The sequence below is a fragment of the Eucyclogobius newberryi genome, unplaced genomic scaffold (genome assembly GCF_026437365.1).
Source record: "Eucyclogobius newberryi isolate DKJ021-1_F unplaced genomic scaffold, fEucNew1.0.hap1 SCAF_5, whole genome shotgun sequence".
Taxonomy (NCBI): Eukaryota; Metazoa; Chordata; class Actinopteri; order Gobiiformes; family Gobiidae; genus Eucyclogobius; species Eucyclogobius newberryi.
In genome coordinates, this window is record NW_027316167.1 from 20092005 (window position 1) to 20109811 (window position 17807).

At 40.5% G+C, this 17807-nt stretch overlaps 3 protein-coding genes across 3 annotated transcripts; all 3 read left to right on the plus strand.

Moving 5' to 3' along the window:
• Window positions 1-2058: 2058 nt before the first annotated feature.
• Window positions 2059-4844, plus strand: eva1a (eva-1 homolog A (C. elegans)). The gene is made up of 4 exons (XM_072465671.1): window positions 2059-2513; window positions 4011-4125; window positions 4191-4535; window positions 4641-4844. The coding sequence occupies exons 2-4, from the start codon at window positions 4038-4040 to the stop codon at window positions 4751-4753; spliced, it is 546 nt and encodes a 181-aa protein (XP_072321772.1). The 5' UTR covers window positions 2059-2513; window positions 4011-4037; the 3' UTR covers window positions 4754-4844.
• A 1619-nt stretch (window positions 4845-6463) lies between these two features.
• On the plus strand, window positions 6464-13054 carry xkr5b (XK related 5b). The gene is made up of 13 exons (XM_072465155.1): window positions 6464-6712; window positions 7621-7710; window positions 7899-8004; window positions 8084-8250; window positions 8818-8951; window positions 9030-9108; window positions 9194-9363; window positions 9434-9545; window positions 9629-9796; window positions 11369-11559; window positions 11643-11714; window positions 11800-11980; window positions 12072-13054. The coding sequence occupies exons 1-13, from the start codon at window positions 6607-6609 to the stop codon at window positions 12650-12652; spliced, it is 2157 nt and encodes a 718-aa protein (XP_072321256.1). The 5' UTR covers window positions 6464-6606; the 3' UTR covers window positions 12653-13054.
• A 2745-nt stretch (window positions 13055-15799) lies between these two features.
• Window positions 15800-17561, plus strand: ctsba (cathepsin Ba). The gene is made up of 9 exons (XM_072465181.1): window positions 15800-15946; window positions 16030-16115; window positions 16308-16422; window positions 16502-16617; window positions 16698-16783; window positions 16873-17019; window positions 17085-17201; window positions 17285-17413; window positions 17481-17561. The coding sequence occupies exons 1-9, from the start codon at window positions 15803-15805 to the stop codon at window positions 17555-17557; spliced, it is 1017 nt and encodes a 338-aa protein (XP_072321282.1). The 5' UTR covers window positions 15800-15802; the 3' UTR covers window positions 17558-17561.
• Window positions 17562-17807: the final 246 nt, after the last annotated feature.

Below are 17807 nucleotides of genomic sequence, written 5' to 3' on the forward strand. Positions count from 1 at the left end.
GAGATTGCCCTGGACAGTGACGTGCCCTCACTTCCACCGCGCTCAGCCAAGGGAATGATTTGATTATCGCTACATGAACAGGCATCTTATGTAACGTACACACAGCACAATGAGACTCCACTGGGCCCAAAACCTATAAAAGCAACACATCCAATGCAAGAGCCAAGTATTTTAGTCTTTGCATGTTTTACAAAGGTCCTTTCGGCTCGGTTTCTTCATAATGTAGATTTATTAAGGAGCAGCTCAGGTGTTTTTGACTGACTAAGAAACACAGATTGTCAGAAACCCTGATTAAAGGACAGGGGAATTGTCAGGGCATCTGTCATAAAACATCTAGCATGCAAAGGGCCTATGATGAGGAATTATAAAATGTGTATAATAGTAATATGTGATTTTTAAAAAAAAAACACAAATACAATGACACCTTGTGCACTCATTTGGTCTCATGAACCCAGTCATGAGGCAAATCTTATCAGCGCAAATTATGCTCTCAAAAAGGGAAAGTGGCATTTGTAATTGCACTTGGAGGACGTGGGAGCTGATATACCTGCAGTGTGCGAATGTTAGGTCATGACTATTGTCTCTATGCATTTTATTTAAAGTTGAGAGTTCAATAAATATACAAATTTAATGAGATTCAGAACTGAGGTTGAACTCTGTTGTTTCTGCCTTGACACATAATTTATACATCCGCATCTCAAACTTACAACTTGTGTCCCTTGCTATTTCAGAGCCGACTAACAAGAATTCCTGCCAAGGGTTCTCGTGTTAATATTGCAGCGGATGGGCCCGCAGAAGTGTAGAAACTAATGCAGTATAAATGATAAGTGTTTTGTATACAATTTGCATCTATAGGGACAACAATGCTTGAAAGTGAGTTTGTGTAGAGAAAAGAGCTTGTGTGGGGAAAGCACATAATCAGCTTTTAACAGTTGGGTGAAACATCATTATAATTCCTTTGGGTGAGATAAGATTGTATTTACTTACTAATAGATGCTTGTGTACATAGTTTTTTTTAAGTTATACAAATAACCTAAAGAAATTCTTCTCCACTGTTTTTTTCTCACACAAGAAACTAGAATATGCGAAGGGATAAAAGCTCTTTCCACTGAGGATTTGAAGTTACATGTTTCGTATTGTTTGTGACTCCTTTTCCCACTCAAGCACTTGCTGCTCTAAACTAACCTATTTACTTCTGCAGGATCAGCACAAAAATAACTTGCCAGTGTGACAGGTTCGCTGATAAAATTTTCATAAATACGTTCTGATAAAAGTTATTTTTAGAGAATTGTTGACTTGGCTCCACGGCCTTGAACCTGCATTAGCTCCCACCAATAAAGCCTCTCGTGTGAATGCAGCGCATAAAGCTACTAACTCTCCTGAACAACACTATAGCAAGAAAATATATTTTGATTTCCATGTGAACCATTTTCAACATGTACTTGAAATCTGCACCTGCAAAGCTCAAGGATTCACCAAATCCTGGTGTTTCTATCAAGTGCAATCATAAGTATTATGATTGTAAATCAAGTAGAATTTTAACATTGTGAATTTACCTCTCTCTTGCCCCCTCTCTCTCTCTCGCTCTCTCTCTCTCCCTCCCTCTCCCTTTCTTTCCTTCCCTCCCTCTCCCTCTCTGTGTCACTCTCTCTGTCTCTCTGTCTCCCTCTCTCGCTTTGTCTCTTTCCCTCTCCCCCTCTTTGTCTCTCTTTCTCTGTGTCTCCCTCTCTTCCTCTTTTATGTCTCCCTCTCTCCCTCTCTCTCCCTCTCTCTCTCTCTCTCTCTCTGTCTCTCCCTCTCTCCCTCTCTCCCTCTCTCTCTCTCTCTCTCTCTCTCTCTCTGTCTCTCTCCCTCCCTCCCCCTCTCTCTCCCTCTTCCTCTCTCTTTCTTCCCACTCCCTCTCTCATCCCCTCCCCCTCTCTGTGTCAAACTCTCTCCCTCCCTCCCCCTCTCTCTCCCCCTTCCTCTCTCTTTCTTCCCACTCTCTCTCTCACCCCCTCCCTCTCCCTCTCTCCCTCCCTCTCCCTCTCTCTCTCTGCATGTCCACAGCATTGATGGTCACATGCAGCGTGTAAACTTAAGTGACTGTGTTGGCGGGAAGGTCCAATGGAGCTGCAGATGTGGGTCTGTCACGATCACTGCCCTGACCTCTGCTGCTCAACACTGAAGCTCCAGACAAGCAAACAGAGCTCTTCTGCAAAGCTGGATCTTTCATTTAAAAGAGAAGAATATACAAATGGAGTTATGCAGTTGAATGTGTCAGCCACATGAGGACGTTTGAGATTTATACGTGTAATTACACAGTTAGTATTGTTTTTCTTTGAGGGAAAAGCAAAGAGGCGAGAGGAGATAATAGAAGGGGACAGCAGAAGGGAGGAGAGAGCAAAGCGCAAAGAGCACTGGAGCGCCCAGAGCCAGAGGAGACCCAGGAACACGAGGAGCGACCCAAAGGAAACAAGCTGTCAGAGGATGTGAGGACGCACTTTAAAATGGACTCTTGACAGGACTACACAGTAAGTTACAGGTTTCTCTTAATGTTGACTTGAGCTTTAGAAAATGGACAACACTGTAGACAGGAAAGGGTTTTGTCTTCTCTGATTCAGTCTCTTTTGAGGTCACTCAGGAACAATGCACTCCAGAAAAAGGCCACTGTCACAGCGCGTTAGTGTCAAGCACAAGCAGGGCAAAGATGCTTTGATGATGATCGCCTGACTCCTCTGGCCCCATGTGGTGGAGTGAGTTATAAAAGGTGTTTCTCTACATCTATTAGAAGAGTTGTTATGTCTTAAGAGTGCACACAGCTCCAGACTGGGTGAGCGGTTTGGAAAAAAAATGGGCTTGGGGCCAAATGGTTCATACTAATGTCATTACATAACTGTATGTGCAGCTGATTGAGAATTGTGATGGTTCCTTCCTAAAATTGTCTCTGAAAGACGTCTGTGCAAATGTTACTTTCACTTATACAATTAATAAACTGTAATTTCTTAACACTGTGGTTTACTTTTGAGACAGGAGCTGCCCAATTGACTTAAGGTTTAGTGGTAAATACTAATACAGAGCCTTTTTGAATGGCAATATTTTCATTAAAAAATATTATAAGAGTTCAGCCAAAATAATCTTTATTTGACAAATTCCAAAAGAAGTAAACAATGCCAAGAGAAGGGCACTCTTAACCTGCAGCGATCAAGAGAATAATTACTCTGACACTCCGAGCTCGGCATAATGTGAGAAGTTCTGTTGGTTTTATTGTAGTGTTAAATAGAAACAGGATGAACAGAAAGACAAAGAGGTAATTTCATGTTTTCATTTACATTACAGCATTGTCATTAAACAGATGAGCATAAAAAGGAATAGCAAAAAAATCTGTTCAAATTCAAACAATACAAAACATTTGATGTTTCAGTGCACTACAAAAATGAAGCTTTGAGGCACATAGCAATACATAACATGTCTAGACAGAAGAGTAACCGTGAACATATTTACTGGTATTTAACAAGAGTGGTGGAAATGATGATAGCTATAAAATTGAACACATCCTGATTGTTTGTACTTGTTTCTGAAACATGCACCTAAGACTCACTCTTTTGAAGCTCAGGTGTTACTGCAAACACAACACAATGACCCAAATGTTATGAAAAATGATTTGTCCATCGCAAAGAAAAACACTGTTTTCTATGTTGTATGACTGTTATATATTAAACTAGGGGGTGTTCCATTGTAGATTAGGTTGTCATCTGGGCACTGTGTTTTGTTTTTGTTTTTTTACAAGACATTTCGACTTGGATGAATGTCAAACCGTCTTGCTTGAAAAAAATAAAAACAGTATCCAGATGACTACAACTTAATCTTTTTCGACAAATTAGACAGAGGTTTATATCCTGTAGCACAGTAGACATGAAAGTCCTTGAATGTCTTAACACCTGTTTCTTTAGATAATGTCACAGATTCATCCATTTTGGCAACAGTAAATATGTTCTTTAAGCCATGTGATGCAATTGCTTATTTTGCAGACATTCAAGTCTTCTGGGTGGGTAACCATGAACGCAACAGGGAGTTTGAATATGGAAGAGGAGGTGGAGATGGCATTGCTTAGCAATATTCTTGCAGCTTACACCTTTATAGCAGGTATATTTAAATGTATAAATGTCTCTATTGTACTTTCTGATACTATAATGCTTGTGCTTTTGCAGGTCAGCCTGAGAGGACAGCGCTGGTGTTTTTGGGTGGAGTGTGCGCTGGACTCCTGCTCACTCTCTGTGCCGTAGTCTTTCAGATCCACTGCAGAGCGGACTGTCACTATGGCAATAACCCTCCAAAGAAACGACATAAGTGCAGGCATCCTCGACGCCTCCCTAGCTGTCCGCTCCATCAGCACAGTGACAGTAACATGCACAACAGTGTGGTCCCATATGGGACAGGCCCCACAGGGGATAACGAATCAGAAAACTGGGACGAATCATGTGACCTGTCAGCAAGGCGACGCAGGCGCTTTGAGAGAGCTTTACTGAATGCCACTATGTTTACATCAGCAGAGGGTAACACACACCTTTAATGAGTCCAATAGTATAACATTTTCTCAACCACTAGATGGAGTTGTGAGTCTTATCCTGTCATGCTACATTAACGTCTTTGTGTTTCAGAGCTGGACCGAGCACAGCGGCTGGAGGAGCGTGAGCGTGTTCTCAGAGAAATCTGGATGAATGGACAGCCAGACATCAGCACTGTGACTCAGAGCCTCAACAGATATTACTGACACACCCTTTAACTCCAGGGACCACCAACAACTGTGTCAGTGAACTCTAAGACCATGTAGGTCTAATGCAGACCTAGATACACTACAGAGGATTATTGGTATAACTCTCAGCTATTTTTGTTACGGAATGTCTGACTTGATAAACTTCTCAAGCTGTTTTTTAAAATTCACTTGCCACTTTCTTGAAGTCAGTCAGATGGCACCAATTAGAACTGTCTTATATGTTGAATTTGCCTTGTTGCAGTGACATTTTCCAAGAGTTTGTTTTAACTCTCTGAAAATGTATTTAAGATTATCATAAATATAAAGATCTGTATACTTGGATGTATCTAGATGCATTGTGAAACCTCAAAGAGGTAGAGTAATACATAGTCAAGACATATATCTTTCATTATTCCGCCTAGAGGGGTGAATAAATCCTCAATTCGTAATATATTATATTTGGCTTCAAATCGTTAATCACTATGGCAACGGTCCTAGAGTCTCATCATTCTGAAACTCATAGATATAAATCTCATATGCCCTCCAGTGGCAGTATGGACATACTGCATATTATCAAAAGATCCACAGAAAATATTCAATCGTGCTTTTGTGTACAGAAAATATATATTATTTGATGCACAAAATAATAACAATAATGTTGTCTATGTGCTAAATTAAACCAACTATGGTTGTAAAAAATATCAAAAATCAGATATACTAATCGATTCTAAACTAGATATTCATTTGGACAAGTATGAATATTTTTTAAAATCACATTAACATGAACTGTTTTTAAATGATCTTGAGCCATATCAGAACTATTATGAAACCACAATGTTTAATAAAGTATTGTTATTTTGTGTTGAAAGGGTTTGTCTTGTCTAAAACCTTGATTTCATTATGGTATTGAAATCAGTAATAACTCAAGAATATAGTATATTGTTAAGATCGAAAGGAAGTTTGAAATAGGTGAAAAAGGTGAATCCCTAGATCTATTTGAGCTCTGCATTTAACCAAACTTTATATCCTGAAGCTTGGACACTCTTCACCAAATTATGGTTTGAGATATCATTGTTATAAGTAACTGGTGGATTAACTCTTTTTGTGTGTGGGCAGGTAAATATCTCATTGGGACTCTCATGGGGATCCATATGTGCTAAATCCTTCAACAATGGATCAAATACCTGCTTTAAGGTTAAGCTATGAGTCTGTTTAGTTTAAGGTTAGGCAAGAAGTAATTGGGTAATGGTTAGGGTTAGAAGTAGAACCAGTCTCAAGGAAATGGGGAAACATGGAAACCTAACATTTGTGTATTTAGGACAGAAATGACAGAAACAGGACTAGTACAAGGAGAAAACCCAAATTAGGAAAGAACAAACTGTCCACACAAATGCACAAACCTACAGTGGCAAGAAGGTCTTGAGCAATAGATCTAAAGCAGGAATGTCATGTTAAGAGAAAATGTATACATCTCAAAATATCTCAAACAAACTTTGGGGCTGGGGCATTCTTGACCAGCAATGGCATCTCCATGGAAACAAGCAGACGGGCCCTCTACTTGAAAAGTTGCATGGAGCATCTTTAACTATCTGGATTATTTTGCTTGTATATTAGATATGATACATTACTGTAACGTAAAGATCCATAATGAGACCAGGCTCATGCGTGTCAGTTTTGTGGGAGCATCATTCGTTAATCACGGGGCAAAAGTCTGCAGTGCTATCTCTTTAACGGGACGCCGTGACGTTGCGGTGGGACATAGCGCGGGGGCTACTGCAGCTGGACCCCTCCCGAACCGCACCAGGTCCCGGCCCTGTTCTTCAGACGCCGCCACAACACAGGTCCGGGGCGTCCTGTCTCATCCCGGCACCATGAGGCACTACTCCACTCCCGCAGATGGAGGAGGCTGCATGTCCTGCTGCCAAGTTTGCGTCTTTGCTGTTACTGCCCTCCTCGTTGTCGCAGAGAGGGCGGCGCGTGAGTCTTACCTGGGACACGCACATCACATAGGCTAACTCACGCACACACACGTACTGTGGGGCAGACTAGGACATCAGACGGGACACTACAGCAGGATGGCATGTGTGCACGTGAGAGATACGGCTCAAAACGAAACATTTGATGTGTCGAATATTTTTGCAAATTCTTTTTGCGGTGTGAAAATGTAAATTCACATATGTTTTCTGCAATTGAAGTGTATTGGCTAATAACCCATTTATGGAGGTTGGGATATTCTTAATGCAGTCTACACTGCGTCCTGGTGCACTCTAAAACTGCAGACTCAGAGACGTGTGGACTGCTACTGCAGCAAGTGTCCACATTTCCCCATATTTTAGCGCCTTTTTGGAGACGCTTATGGGCGGACCCCATGATGCAGCCTCAGCCCAGTGTCCCGCCTGTTTGGCAGCTGTCCCGGTTCAGATTACATCAGGAGAGGTCCAGAGCGGCCCCGGGCCTCCATGATGGGGCGGACCTTGTGGAGTGGAAGGACTTTGTTTGGGGTGGCTACAACAAGGTCATTTGAAATAGAAAGCTGCCATCCTTTATTATCTGTCCATATTGCAAAGAAGCATGTGTATATAAAGTTTAGACATGGAAAGGCCATTAGCCCACCCAGAAATTTGTGGAAAAACAAAATTCTATCATTTTAGATTACTAGTCCTCTAATTTGATAATTTATGTTGATATATTTGATGACAAATTGTTGAGGCCTGGCTATGCCTATTTTATATTTTCCTCAGATGGACGGAACTAAACTGCATAGATTATGTGGATATGGTAGATAATTGGCTATTTCACATTCTTTCATTTACTCACAGTACATTTATATTCATTTACACAGACCATCTGCTGTAAATAAATCACAATTTACTTTGTTTACCCAGTGATCTACTGCTTTGTTTACTATTTGTGGATCGGTCACAACTACTGCTACGCTCATCTCGCTGGACTGACTGCACTGCTCCTGCTGCCAGGTGATCACACAACACTCACCAACAAGACCAAGCACTTTGCAGCATTTCAGATAAGATCATCTATGTTTTTTTGTTCCCTTCATATTCTTTTTTTATGTTTTCTGATCTTCTGTTAATGGAATGTCATTTCCGTTGCTCGTATATTATGAAATGTAACTTTATCATTTATTTTCATCATCTATTTTTAGGATGGGGTCCACAGTGGCTCAGCTATAATTGGTACCTGTCCGACGGACGTATTCGGAGAAGGTCACTTACCTGGACACACATACTACACCTCGGCATCTTCAAAAGGTAATTATAAAGAGTATGTACATGTGATTAATAAATATCCATAAGTCTGCATCACAATCTTCTGCATGTATCCACTCAGGCTGGGGGAGTGCATGCGTCTTCCTGACATGGACGTTTACGGTGAGATCATGCAGCAGGCGGACGTGTCAGCTCTGCGTCTGCTCGAGGCCTTGGTGGTGACCCTCCCACAAACGCTGCTGCAGACCTACGTCCTCATCTGCACCGACATCGGCATCAAGTCTCCAAGTAAACTGCAGCGACAACTCGGCATATGCATTAGGAGTTTTACATTCTTGGACGTAACTTTTTCGTGGCCTGCTTGTCTCCATGGAGGTGTTATTGCTTTATCTGGAAGGTTTCAGAAGAGGGCATCCATATCTATCACCTGTAACTGAATAAATTCAACGTATATTAATACCATACTATGGCAAAAATAACATCTCTCAAGCAAGAGAGAACAAGAGTAAGAGGAAGGGAGACTATTAAGCAAACTCTTTGTGTAGTTTCAAAAACACAAATATGGCAAAGCGAGACTAGATGTTAGCATAAAAAAATCTAAGCATTGACTTATTCTGAATGTTAGTAAAGGCCCACAGAAAGTGCAAACTGAGTGTCTAATAATCATATTATTATGCCTATATTATACCTTAATTAATTACCATAATAAGGAGCAGTACTGACTTTGTATTCAAACATTTTTGTGGCTTATATTATGTGGACCGTAGAATAGGGTAAATCATTTATACACAAGGTGCTTCACAAATGCAAAGGTTTAGGTTTGAGTAACTCTTACACATGTTTGTCCTTCCCCAGCCTCAGTGTGCTTCGCAGTGTGTGTACTGTCTCTTGCCTGGGCCTTGGTCCTTTATGCCAGAGCCTGTTCTCTGATCAGACCGGGACACCTCCACATGACTCCTGCTGCCGTCTTGTGTCGGCTGCTCTGGAGGGTGGGAGAGTTGAACATATCAATGCATTGTACATTATTCTGAATGGAATTACCTCAACTTTTGTTTTTCTCCGTACAGGTTGGTATGTTGGGGTCCCGCTTTGCTGTCCTCATGCTTTTCACACGGATATTTAAACAGTGGATTCTTGGAGTTATTGGTAAGAGAAATCTACACAAACAACTGCGACGTATGTGATGTATGCATGTTGAAATCATTAAACAATATTTGGTTGTGTACATCAGGGGTCCACTGGCTCGGTGCAACATTTTGGATCGTGTCCCAGCAGACTGACATTATACGTTCAACTGCTCGATGGAGAGTATTCAATGTTGTCCTGGGCGCCATCCACGTCTTCCTTTTCCTCAATGTGAAGTATGGTCAGTCTAGATATCGCATGGCTGGATTCTACTTGGTGAGAAACACAATACATCCCGAGTCCTTAGATATAGAAATTAATCTATTAATTTCAACTGATGTTTCAGGTCATGTTTTTGGAAAATGCCTTCCTTCTTCTGGCTTCTTCTTGGTTGTTTACAATGGTTTCATGGGATACAGTTGGCATACCGGCTGCTGTCTTCTGCAGCTTTCTCATTGGTAAAAACAAAAAACACACACATTACATGAGGTTTTGATTCCTATGGCAATGTTTTGATGGTTTTTAATGTTTTGTTGTTCAGGAGTCATAGCGTTAGTCTTGTACTACCGTTTCCTTCACCCAAAGTCCTTTGAGATCTTTCAGAGTATTCGTCACAGAGGAATAGGTGGAGCCTGCATGGAGCGTGGATCTTCACTCACTCTCAACGAGAAAGATCCTGCTTCTTACCATCGACAAGCTACACTTTCAGGTACATCCTGAACCTTTTAGTATGCATGAAAAAATTAAAACACATTCTTTTCCCAGCCTCACGGTTTTTGCCATAACGTCACTCCTTCCTAATGTTTTGGCCACACATCTAAATGAGTTGTTGAACTCTGTTATAACTAGTGTTTTGAATGGCCCCTATGTAGGCTAAAATGGTTAAAAATAAGCAGAAGGTGCCATGGAGAAATGATGATTCGGTCAGGGCACAGAAAAGGGAGTGTCGCCGGGCCGAACGGAAATGGCGCAAGTCAAAGCTCCAGGTTCAAAAATATATTTACAGAGAGAAGTTGTACATGTACAACCTCATTTTATGTAGAACTAGGGAAATATATTTTTCTGAAATAATTGGAAGCTGCAGTAACAACTCACATGTTCCTCCAGCTCAGCTGCTGTTAGGACTAATTTCCACATCCAAGTGTAATGAGATTGCATTATTCTTTAATGAAAAAGTTCTGGGCATTAAAAATGCTATCAATTCCACAATGCAAAAAAGTACCTTAAAACCACCTAGACACTTCGAGCTAACTCACTTTGCACCTGTAACCGACAAAACTATCCAGGAAGAAGAAGAGCAATCTTGATGCTGCAGTACTGAGTAATTACCAGCCCATCTCTAATCTGCCCCTTTTTAGGGTAACATCATCGAAAAGGTTGTTTACCAGCAGCTCACAGATTTCCTCTTAATAAACAACTCATTTGATGTTTTCCAGTCAGGTTTTTGACCTGATCAGAGCACTGAGACTGCTCTTGTCAAGGTGACAAATGACATTCTGTTATTCTGTTAAATCTGAGTGCTGCTTTTGACACACTGTCCATCATGGGATCCTCTTACAGAGACTAGAGGACTGGGTGGGCATCACTGGCACTGCCCTAAACTGGTTAAGGTCCTATCTGGAAGACAGGAAGTACTTTGTTGAAATTGGTAACTGTGTCTCTGACCTGTGGGGTGCGCCTAGGGTCAATCCTGGGACCCCTACTGCGCTTGTCTCCAGTAGATTAGATTACTGTAACGGCCTGCTCACTGGCCTCTCCAAACGAGCTGTAAAACAGCTGCAGTACATCCAGAACGCTGCTGCTCGGGTCCTGACTAGAACCAGGAAGTACCATCACATTAGTCTTGTTCTCAGGTCTCTGCACTGGCCCTTGTGGCTCAGAGAATAGACTTTAAAGCAGCTTTGTCTCTCCATGGCCTAGCACTAAAGTACATCAGACATGTTAGTGCCAGATGAAACATCTCGGACACTGAGGACCTCAGGGACTGGCCTCCTGCAGGTGCCCAGACTGGTGTCAGGACTGGAACATGCGTTTCAGTTTTATGTAGCTAAAAAACAGTCTTCCTGATGTGAGACAGGCCTCTACTCTGACAATGTTCAAATCCAAGCTAAACCCAAGTTTTGTTTAGCTGTGCTGTGATTTCTGTCTTGTCCTTGTGATTTTTTTCCTGTTGTGTGAAGCACTCAATTGTGTACAAATTGTGCTCTACAAATAAACTTGCCTTGCCTTGCCTGTTTTGTATTTATGTATGTGTTATAATGAGCTAATATCTTACATGTAGGTGGTGGGACCCTGATGGACCTCCCTCACCAATGGGAGGGCTGGAGACACCACCACTGGCTGCTCATTCGCTTGGCCTTAAAAACTGGGGACGTACCCAGGATATGGTCATCATATGGGGAAGGGGGTTTGGCTGGACTCATGGGTCTCTCTGAGGAAATTAATTCACCGGATCAACATCATGTCCCACGGGTTTGTTAAACTCCAACTGGTTCACAATACTGTTCACACAAATACTATATGTTTATTAAATGCATTATTTTTTTATTTTGCAGATTTATCCAATCCAGCCTCAAGTTCCTGTTGTCCGTCCACCAGCACCAACACAAGAAACAGTGGCTCCACGAGTACTTTTACACTATATTTTAGATTTATTTGTTAAACTTTTAACATTTTAACATAAAGAATACTTATCGTTTTGGGTTTTTTTAGCCAAAAGAAGTCATCCAGCCTGTTCAGCCGGTTCCCAGCACTGTAATAGCCAGACCAGTGAGACAGACTCCTCCAACTACAATCCAAGATATCCGAAAGTTTCCAGAGATTATTCCAGTCCAAGAGGCAATTCCAGAAGAGTCTGCCGAAGATGAGTCCAGTGCTGCTCCATCAGAAAGAGGTTTGAACATAATATATTTTTGTGCAATATGTATTTCTGTGTTTGAAATGCCATCTTTATTGTGTTTAAAATGCCATCGTTATTTTCTTAGGTGACGATGACTTTCAAAGTGCTGCCTATGGCTCAGTCACGCCCTCCTCTCCTCGCACAGTGAGCCTGCATCATGGCGACAGTAATGCAGCTCTGACTGAAGCCTCCTCCTCTGTGGCCTCTCTGGACATTAAGACTCCAGGATGGTCCCCAGAACGCCACTCTCCATTCCTGCTCACATCTCCAGAGAGGAAGCCAATCTTTCCGGTTGACACCACGCTGTACTTCAGCGCAGATGCACATTCACCCTCCAGTGGAAGCTACTTGGGCTGGGGATCTGAGCTGTCCCCCATCTCCAGCTACAGGAGTCCATACAGGATTAGGGAGGCGCGGTTTGTAACCTCCACACCTCGAGTGGAGCCAAGACCTGGGGCAGAAAGTCCTTCCCCAGTTGTAGTCATCCCGGCCACCCCAGGGACAACACCTGGGGTCACACCAGGTGGAACTCCCGGTACATCGACTCCTGTGGCTTCAACTCCTGGTGCCAGTACACCCGGCACTCCCATAATGCCCCTCACGCCAGTCTCGCATGCTCGAAAACAGATCGTTCAGTTTGTAGATAGTCGAGAGAGAATGGTGTAACAAGGTCATAGAAAATTGAGCGCAACATATTTAGTGAACGCAATTTTATATTTGGCAGAATGTGAGTGTAAAAGGATCAATTTATATGTCAATTAGTACTATAGTAGCACTGTAAATTAAGCTACAAACCTCAATCCAGACAAAAAGCTTTACATAAGCCTGTATGTAGCTTTATAATGCAGCATGTGGGCGCATTTGCGGGAATTAAATGGTGAGGAAATTGAATAAATGTAAGTTATTTAATGAAACTGATTCAGACAAAGTGCATAAAATCAAGTTGATGACCTGAATGTTGCACCACTGAGACAGGAGTTATTACACCATCAATACATGAGGAAAAACAAATAGCTTTCTCTGAAGTGATCTTAGTATGATTTTAGTGTAGTTGAAAATGAGCATACATGTAAAGGGATCATTAAAACAATGAAAGCATGCTTACTTATTACCATTTGAAAAGCCAGACTTTGAAAACATGCTCATCAGATAGCTTTTAGCAAACCACTTATCCAGTCACAGATTAGCGTTTACATACAGTGTGAAGTCATCATTACACTAATGGTATCAGTTCTCAAATCACTCCTCTCACTGCACTTTTTAAAAGAAAGTTTCTTTGTAGTATAAAGATGGTACATGGCATACGTAAAGGGAATATGCAGTGTGATTCTTATACAAATAATTGATAGGAATGTATGAATGCTCAAAATGTATAGTATAAATTGAAATAAACAAATTAAATAAATTATGTTTATTTTTCGTTTCAGACAGAAAATCTTTATTAATTGCTTAATTTTGTTCAGGAAAGGTACTACACACAGCTAAGGGACTACAAATACTAAACTTATTTATAATACTGTCTAAATGATATTCCTTGAATGTTTGTTGTTTTCTATGTTGGTATTGATTTGTATTGTCTTATCACATTGTGTGTTGTTGCCATCATGATCAGTACAGTTTAAATCAAACATCTTTTATTGGTGCTGCCTCTTAAATGTGTTGATGCACTGTGATTGCTGATAGTCACTGCATGCTACAATTGGACAAACGTTCATACAGAAAGTGTATTTATGCTACTGCCAGATTCACATGGTCACTACCAAACACTTGTAATATGCAGCTTCAAAAATTGCTAATGTTAATGTAGCTTCCAAATGCACTGTTGTGGCTCAAGACTAGGCATCCAGCTTACGCACGCTTTTTTATGTTTACTTTTTAATACAATTGTTATTTTACACAAACAGATGTCTGCATTTTAGTTTTGGTCGATGCGGTTTGAGGTTAGTCAATCTGGTGTGTCCAATGTGAGATATTGTCAGCAAATTAAGTACGGACTCTTCTTCAATCACATCTCATTTAACCACTTGTTGTTTTTGGATCTACTGGTTCACTAAATGTGCTATTATGAATCAATAAATACAACATTTAGAAAAACATTATTTATTTTTATTAATGACTCATGTCACACATAAAGGAACATTTAGCAGCTGGTAAGCAAATGTACTTTAAGCAAACTGTCAATCCATCTTAATTTTCCTTGCTGAGGCTTTTATTATTATAGCCAACTCATTCAAATTAGACAAATAAAGGGAAGAGAAATGTGATTGTCACACAATCAAATTTCACAACATTTTCTCTTTTCACTTTCAATTCCTCAAGAGCTCCATGCTAAGAAATAGGTTGCAAAACAGTTTTCTGCTGCATAGACATATCGAATATTTAATCAAAATTAACCCTTTGGATGCACGATTTGGACATATTTCAGTAACGCCCCGTGTGCGTTCCCTAGTGTATGAAGGTTATTTTGTGTTTTTATGACGATTTTTTTTTTTACATCAAATTGATTTATTTTTTACATCGAATGAAAAAAAAATAATCGTATTTAAAATACAATGAATATTTGAACTAGATTCTATGTAAAAAAAAAATATGTAAAAAAAAATCTGTGTAAAAAAACATTCGTAATAAAAACACAAAATAACCTTCATACTAGTGTTCGCAAGCAGAAGTGAAATCTGGTATCAAAATTCACCTACACACCTAATGAAAAGTCTACAAATCACAACAAAGTAAATAAGAATGTAAGTAAACTCATTTCCGGGTCACATGAAACGCATTCACATGACTCGTCACGTGGTTTATGGGATAAATGGCAAAGCACTGAGTCTCGGCCAAGTCACTTCACAGCCACAGACAGAGAGGAAGACCGAGGCTACGAAATCAGGTACAAAGTCTAAAAACCTATGTTATCTTGATTATTCAGCCAGACAGTGATTAGAATGTGTCTTACGTTTGGCTCGATTGTTAACTCTGAAACTGTTTACTCTGTTTACGTGTAGCTAAATCTCAGCTTTGTTTTACCTGCTCATGCTCGAGTTAGTTCCTCTTATGTTTCCTAATTCACTTGAAGGTCAGTAAAGTGAAATGGCAAAGATCAAAAACACACCTGCTCCCTGTCAATAAGCGCACAATATAGACCGACGCAATGGGCTTTTAGAGAAATGTAACACAAATCTAAAGTAGCTGAACGGGAGGCTACACACAGGTTTTGCTTTCCTTTTGTGAAACATGAATCTGATTTAAAAAAAAACAAACAGACCATCCACTGGAAGTACTAGTCTATATGAATATTGTGGAGTAAATATTTATGTATTTATAAATAAAGGCCTCAGTTTAGAGCTAGCTGATATTCAGAACTGTGACTAATAGAACATTTTAAATATGATGCATGGAACAGACCGCAAAGATCTCTACGAGACTTGTTTCCATGCCTTCAAAACAAATGACTGGAATAAGAAACTGAACAGGAAATGTAAGTGGCAGTGAGGCGTTTACAAAATTATAAAGGCAAAGCGTACTTTCATAGTGACTTGAACATCAGCCTTGAAGGCTATGGTGTCACTTCTATTTATTTATTTAGTTATTTATCTTGAACTTGTTAGAGCTAGTTCTGTATTTGTCAGCAGCAAACATACTTGTCATAATGACTTTTCAAGTGTTGAATACTTTGTACAGCATCTTTAAAGTGTAAGTACTGGAAAGTGCACTGATGCAGCTGGTTGAAATAAAGCAATTAATTGGAGAGAAGTGGTTTGAATTCTAATGATTTACCTTTTTTAATACATAACCTCAGAATATTTTATTTTTTTACTAACAATGGGGACTTTTCTAGGGAAAATGTGGAACGCTGCCTTTCTTGTATTGGCTGCCAGTTTGTCTGTGAGCCTGGCCAGACCTCAATTTCACCCTCTGTCCAGTGACATGGTCAACTACATCAACAAAATCAACACCACCTGGACGGTCAGCCTCTTATATTTAAGAGTGCTTATGTTTCATAGACTGAAGCTAAAGTGAGTTGTGGTTGTTTTTTGCTCCTTTTTCAGGCTGGTCACAACTTCCATAATGTGGACTTCAGTTATGTGCAGAAGCTCTGTGGTACGTTCCTGAAAGGACCTAAACTGCCTGTCATGTGAGTTTCATCCATGAAAACAACCGTTTACATACAAGCCAAGAAATGTTCTGCCTTTATCCATATTTGCACAGTAAAGGGTGTGTGCAAGCATGTACTTTTTAAATCCTTAGATTTCAATAGATATTTCCAGATTAAGGCCAAGGTTTAGTTTTAATACTGCTAAGTTCGTAAACTTGTATTTCTCCGTAGGGTTCAGTATGCCGGTGACGTGAAAATCCCCAAAGAATTTGACTCCAGAGTGCAGTGGCCAAATTGTCCAACTATTAAAGAGATCAGAGATCAAGGTTCTTGCGGATCGTGCTGGGTAAATTATTTTGTTGTAGCTTAACTGTCAATTTTAGGTTTTGTATTTAGATGTTTGACCATGTGATTATACTATTTAGGCCTTTGGCGCAGCAGAGGCCATTTCAGACCGTGTGTGTGTCAATAGTGCTGGTAAAATCAGTGTGGAGATCTCTGCTGAAGATTTGCTGACCTGCTGTGACTCCTGTGGCATGGGGTAAGGGCAAACATTATTGTTAAGGAATCTGAAAATTAAAAAGTGCACTTCAGAATTCTATCTGACCAATGTGTTTTTAGGTGTAATGGTGGATACCCTACAGCAGCCTGGGACTACTGGACTAAGCAGGGGCTTGTCACTGGAGGCCTGTACGACTCTCACATTGGTCAGTGCTGCTTTGGTGCAGCTTCTCTTGGTGCATCACAAGAATACTTGTAATAAACTTGTATATAATTGTGCGTGCTCTCTTCACAGGGTGTCGTCCGTACACAATCGCTCCTTGTGAGCACCATGTGAATGGGAGCAGACCACCATGCACTGGTGAAGGAGGGGGAACTCCTGATTGTGTGGCTCAGTGTGAACCTGGATACTCTCCTACGTACAACAAGGACAAGTACTTTGGTACGACCACGAAAGACTATGATTGATCTTTTACACTAAAACTGATCTTCCAAAACAACTTGCAGGAAAAACGGCCTACAGTGTGCTGTCAGACGAGGCAGAGATTCAGGTTGAAATCTCAAAGAATGGTCCTGTGGAAGGTGCCTTCACTGTCTATGAAGACTTTCTGCTGTACAAATCTGGTACTTTTCCACCCAAAATATTAACGGTCATGCAAATGTAATGTATGTACATGTCCCAGATTACTATTTACTAATTTTGACAGGTGTTTATCAGCACATTTCTGGATCTGCTGTTGGTGGTCATGCCATTAAGATTTTAGGTTGGGGAGAGGAGGATGGTGTTCCATACTGGCTCTGTGCAAACTCCTGGAACACTGACTGGGGCGAGAATGGTGAGGAACGCCTTAACTTTTAAACCACAATTTGACATTTACTTCATTTATTTGTGTCTTTTTTTAGGTTTCTTTAAAATGTTGCGTGGGTCTGATCACTGTGGCATTGAATCTGAGATTGTAGCTGGTATTCCAAAAAAATAGCACTGTAAGTAAAAATTTAAGATGAAACATTATGGACTGGTGACACTATCGGACACCTTTTTTAAGACTGCTTATTAACTTAAATCTCATCTACCCACAGGTTTGCTTTTTGCTGGGATGTTTTTATGTGATCTTTAGAGGATGATGTACTCTACTGCAGACATTTTTCTTTCAAAGTCCTTTTAGTCACACTATGATTTTAACAAACTTTTCGCGCACACATGACCTAGTTAAAATAAACCATATAGTA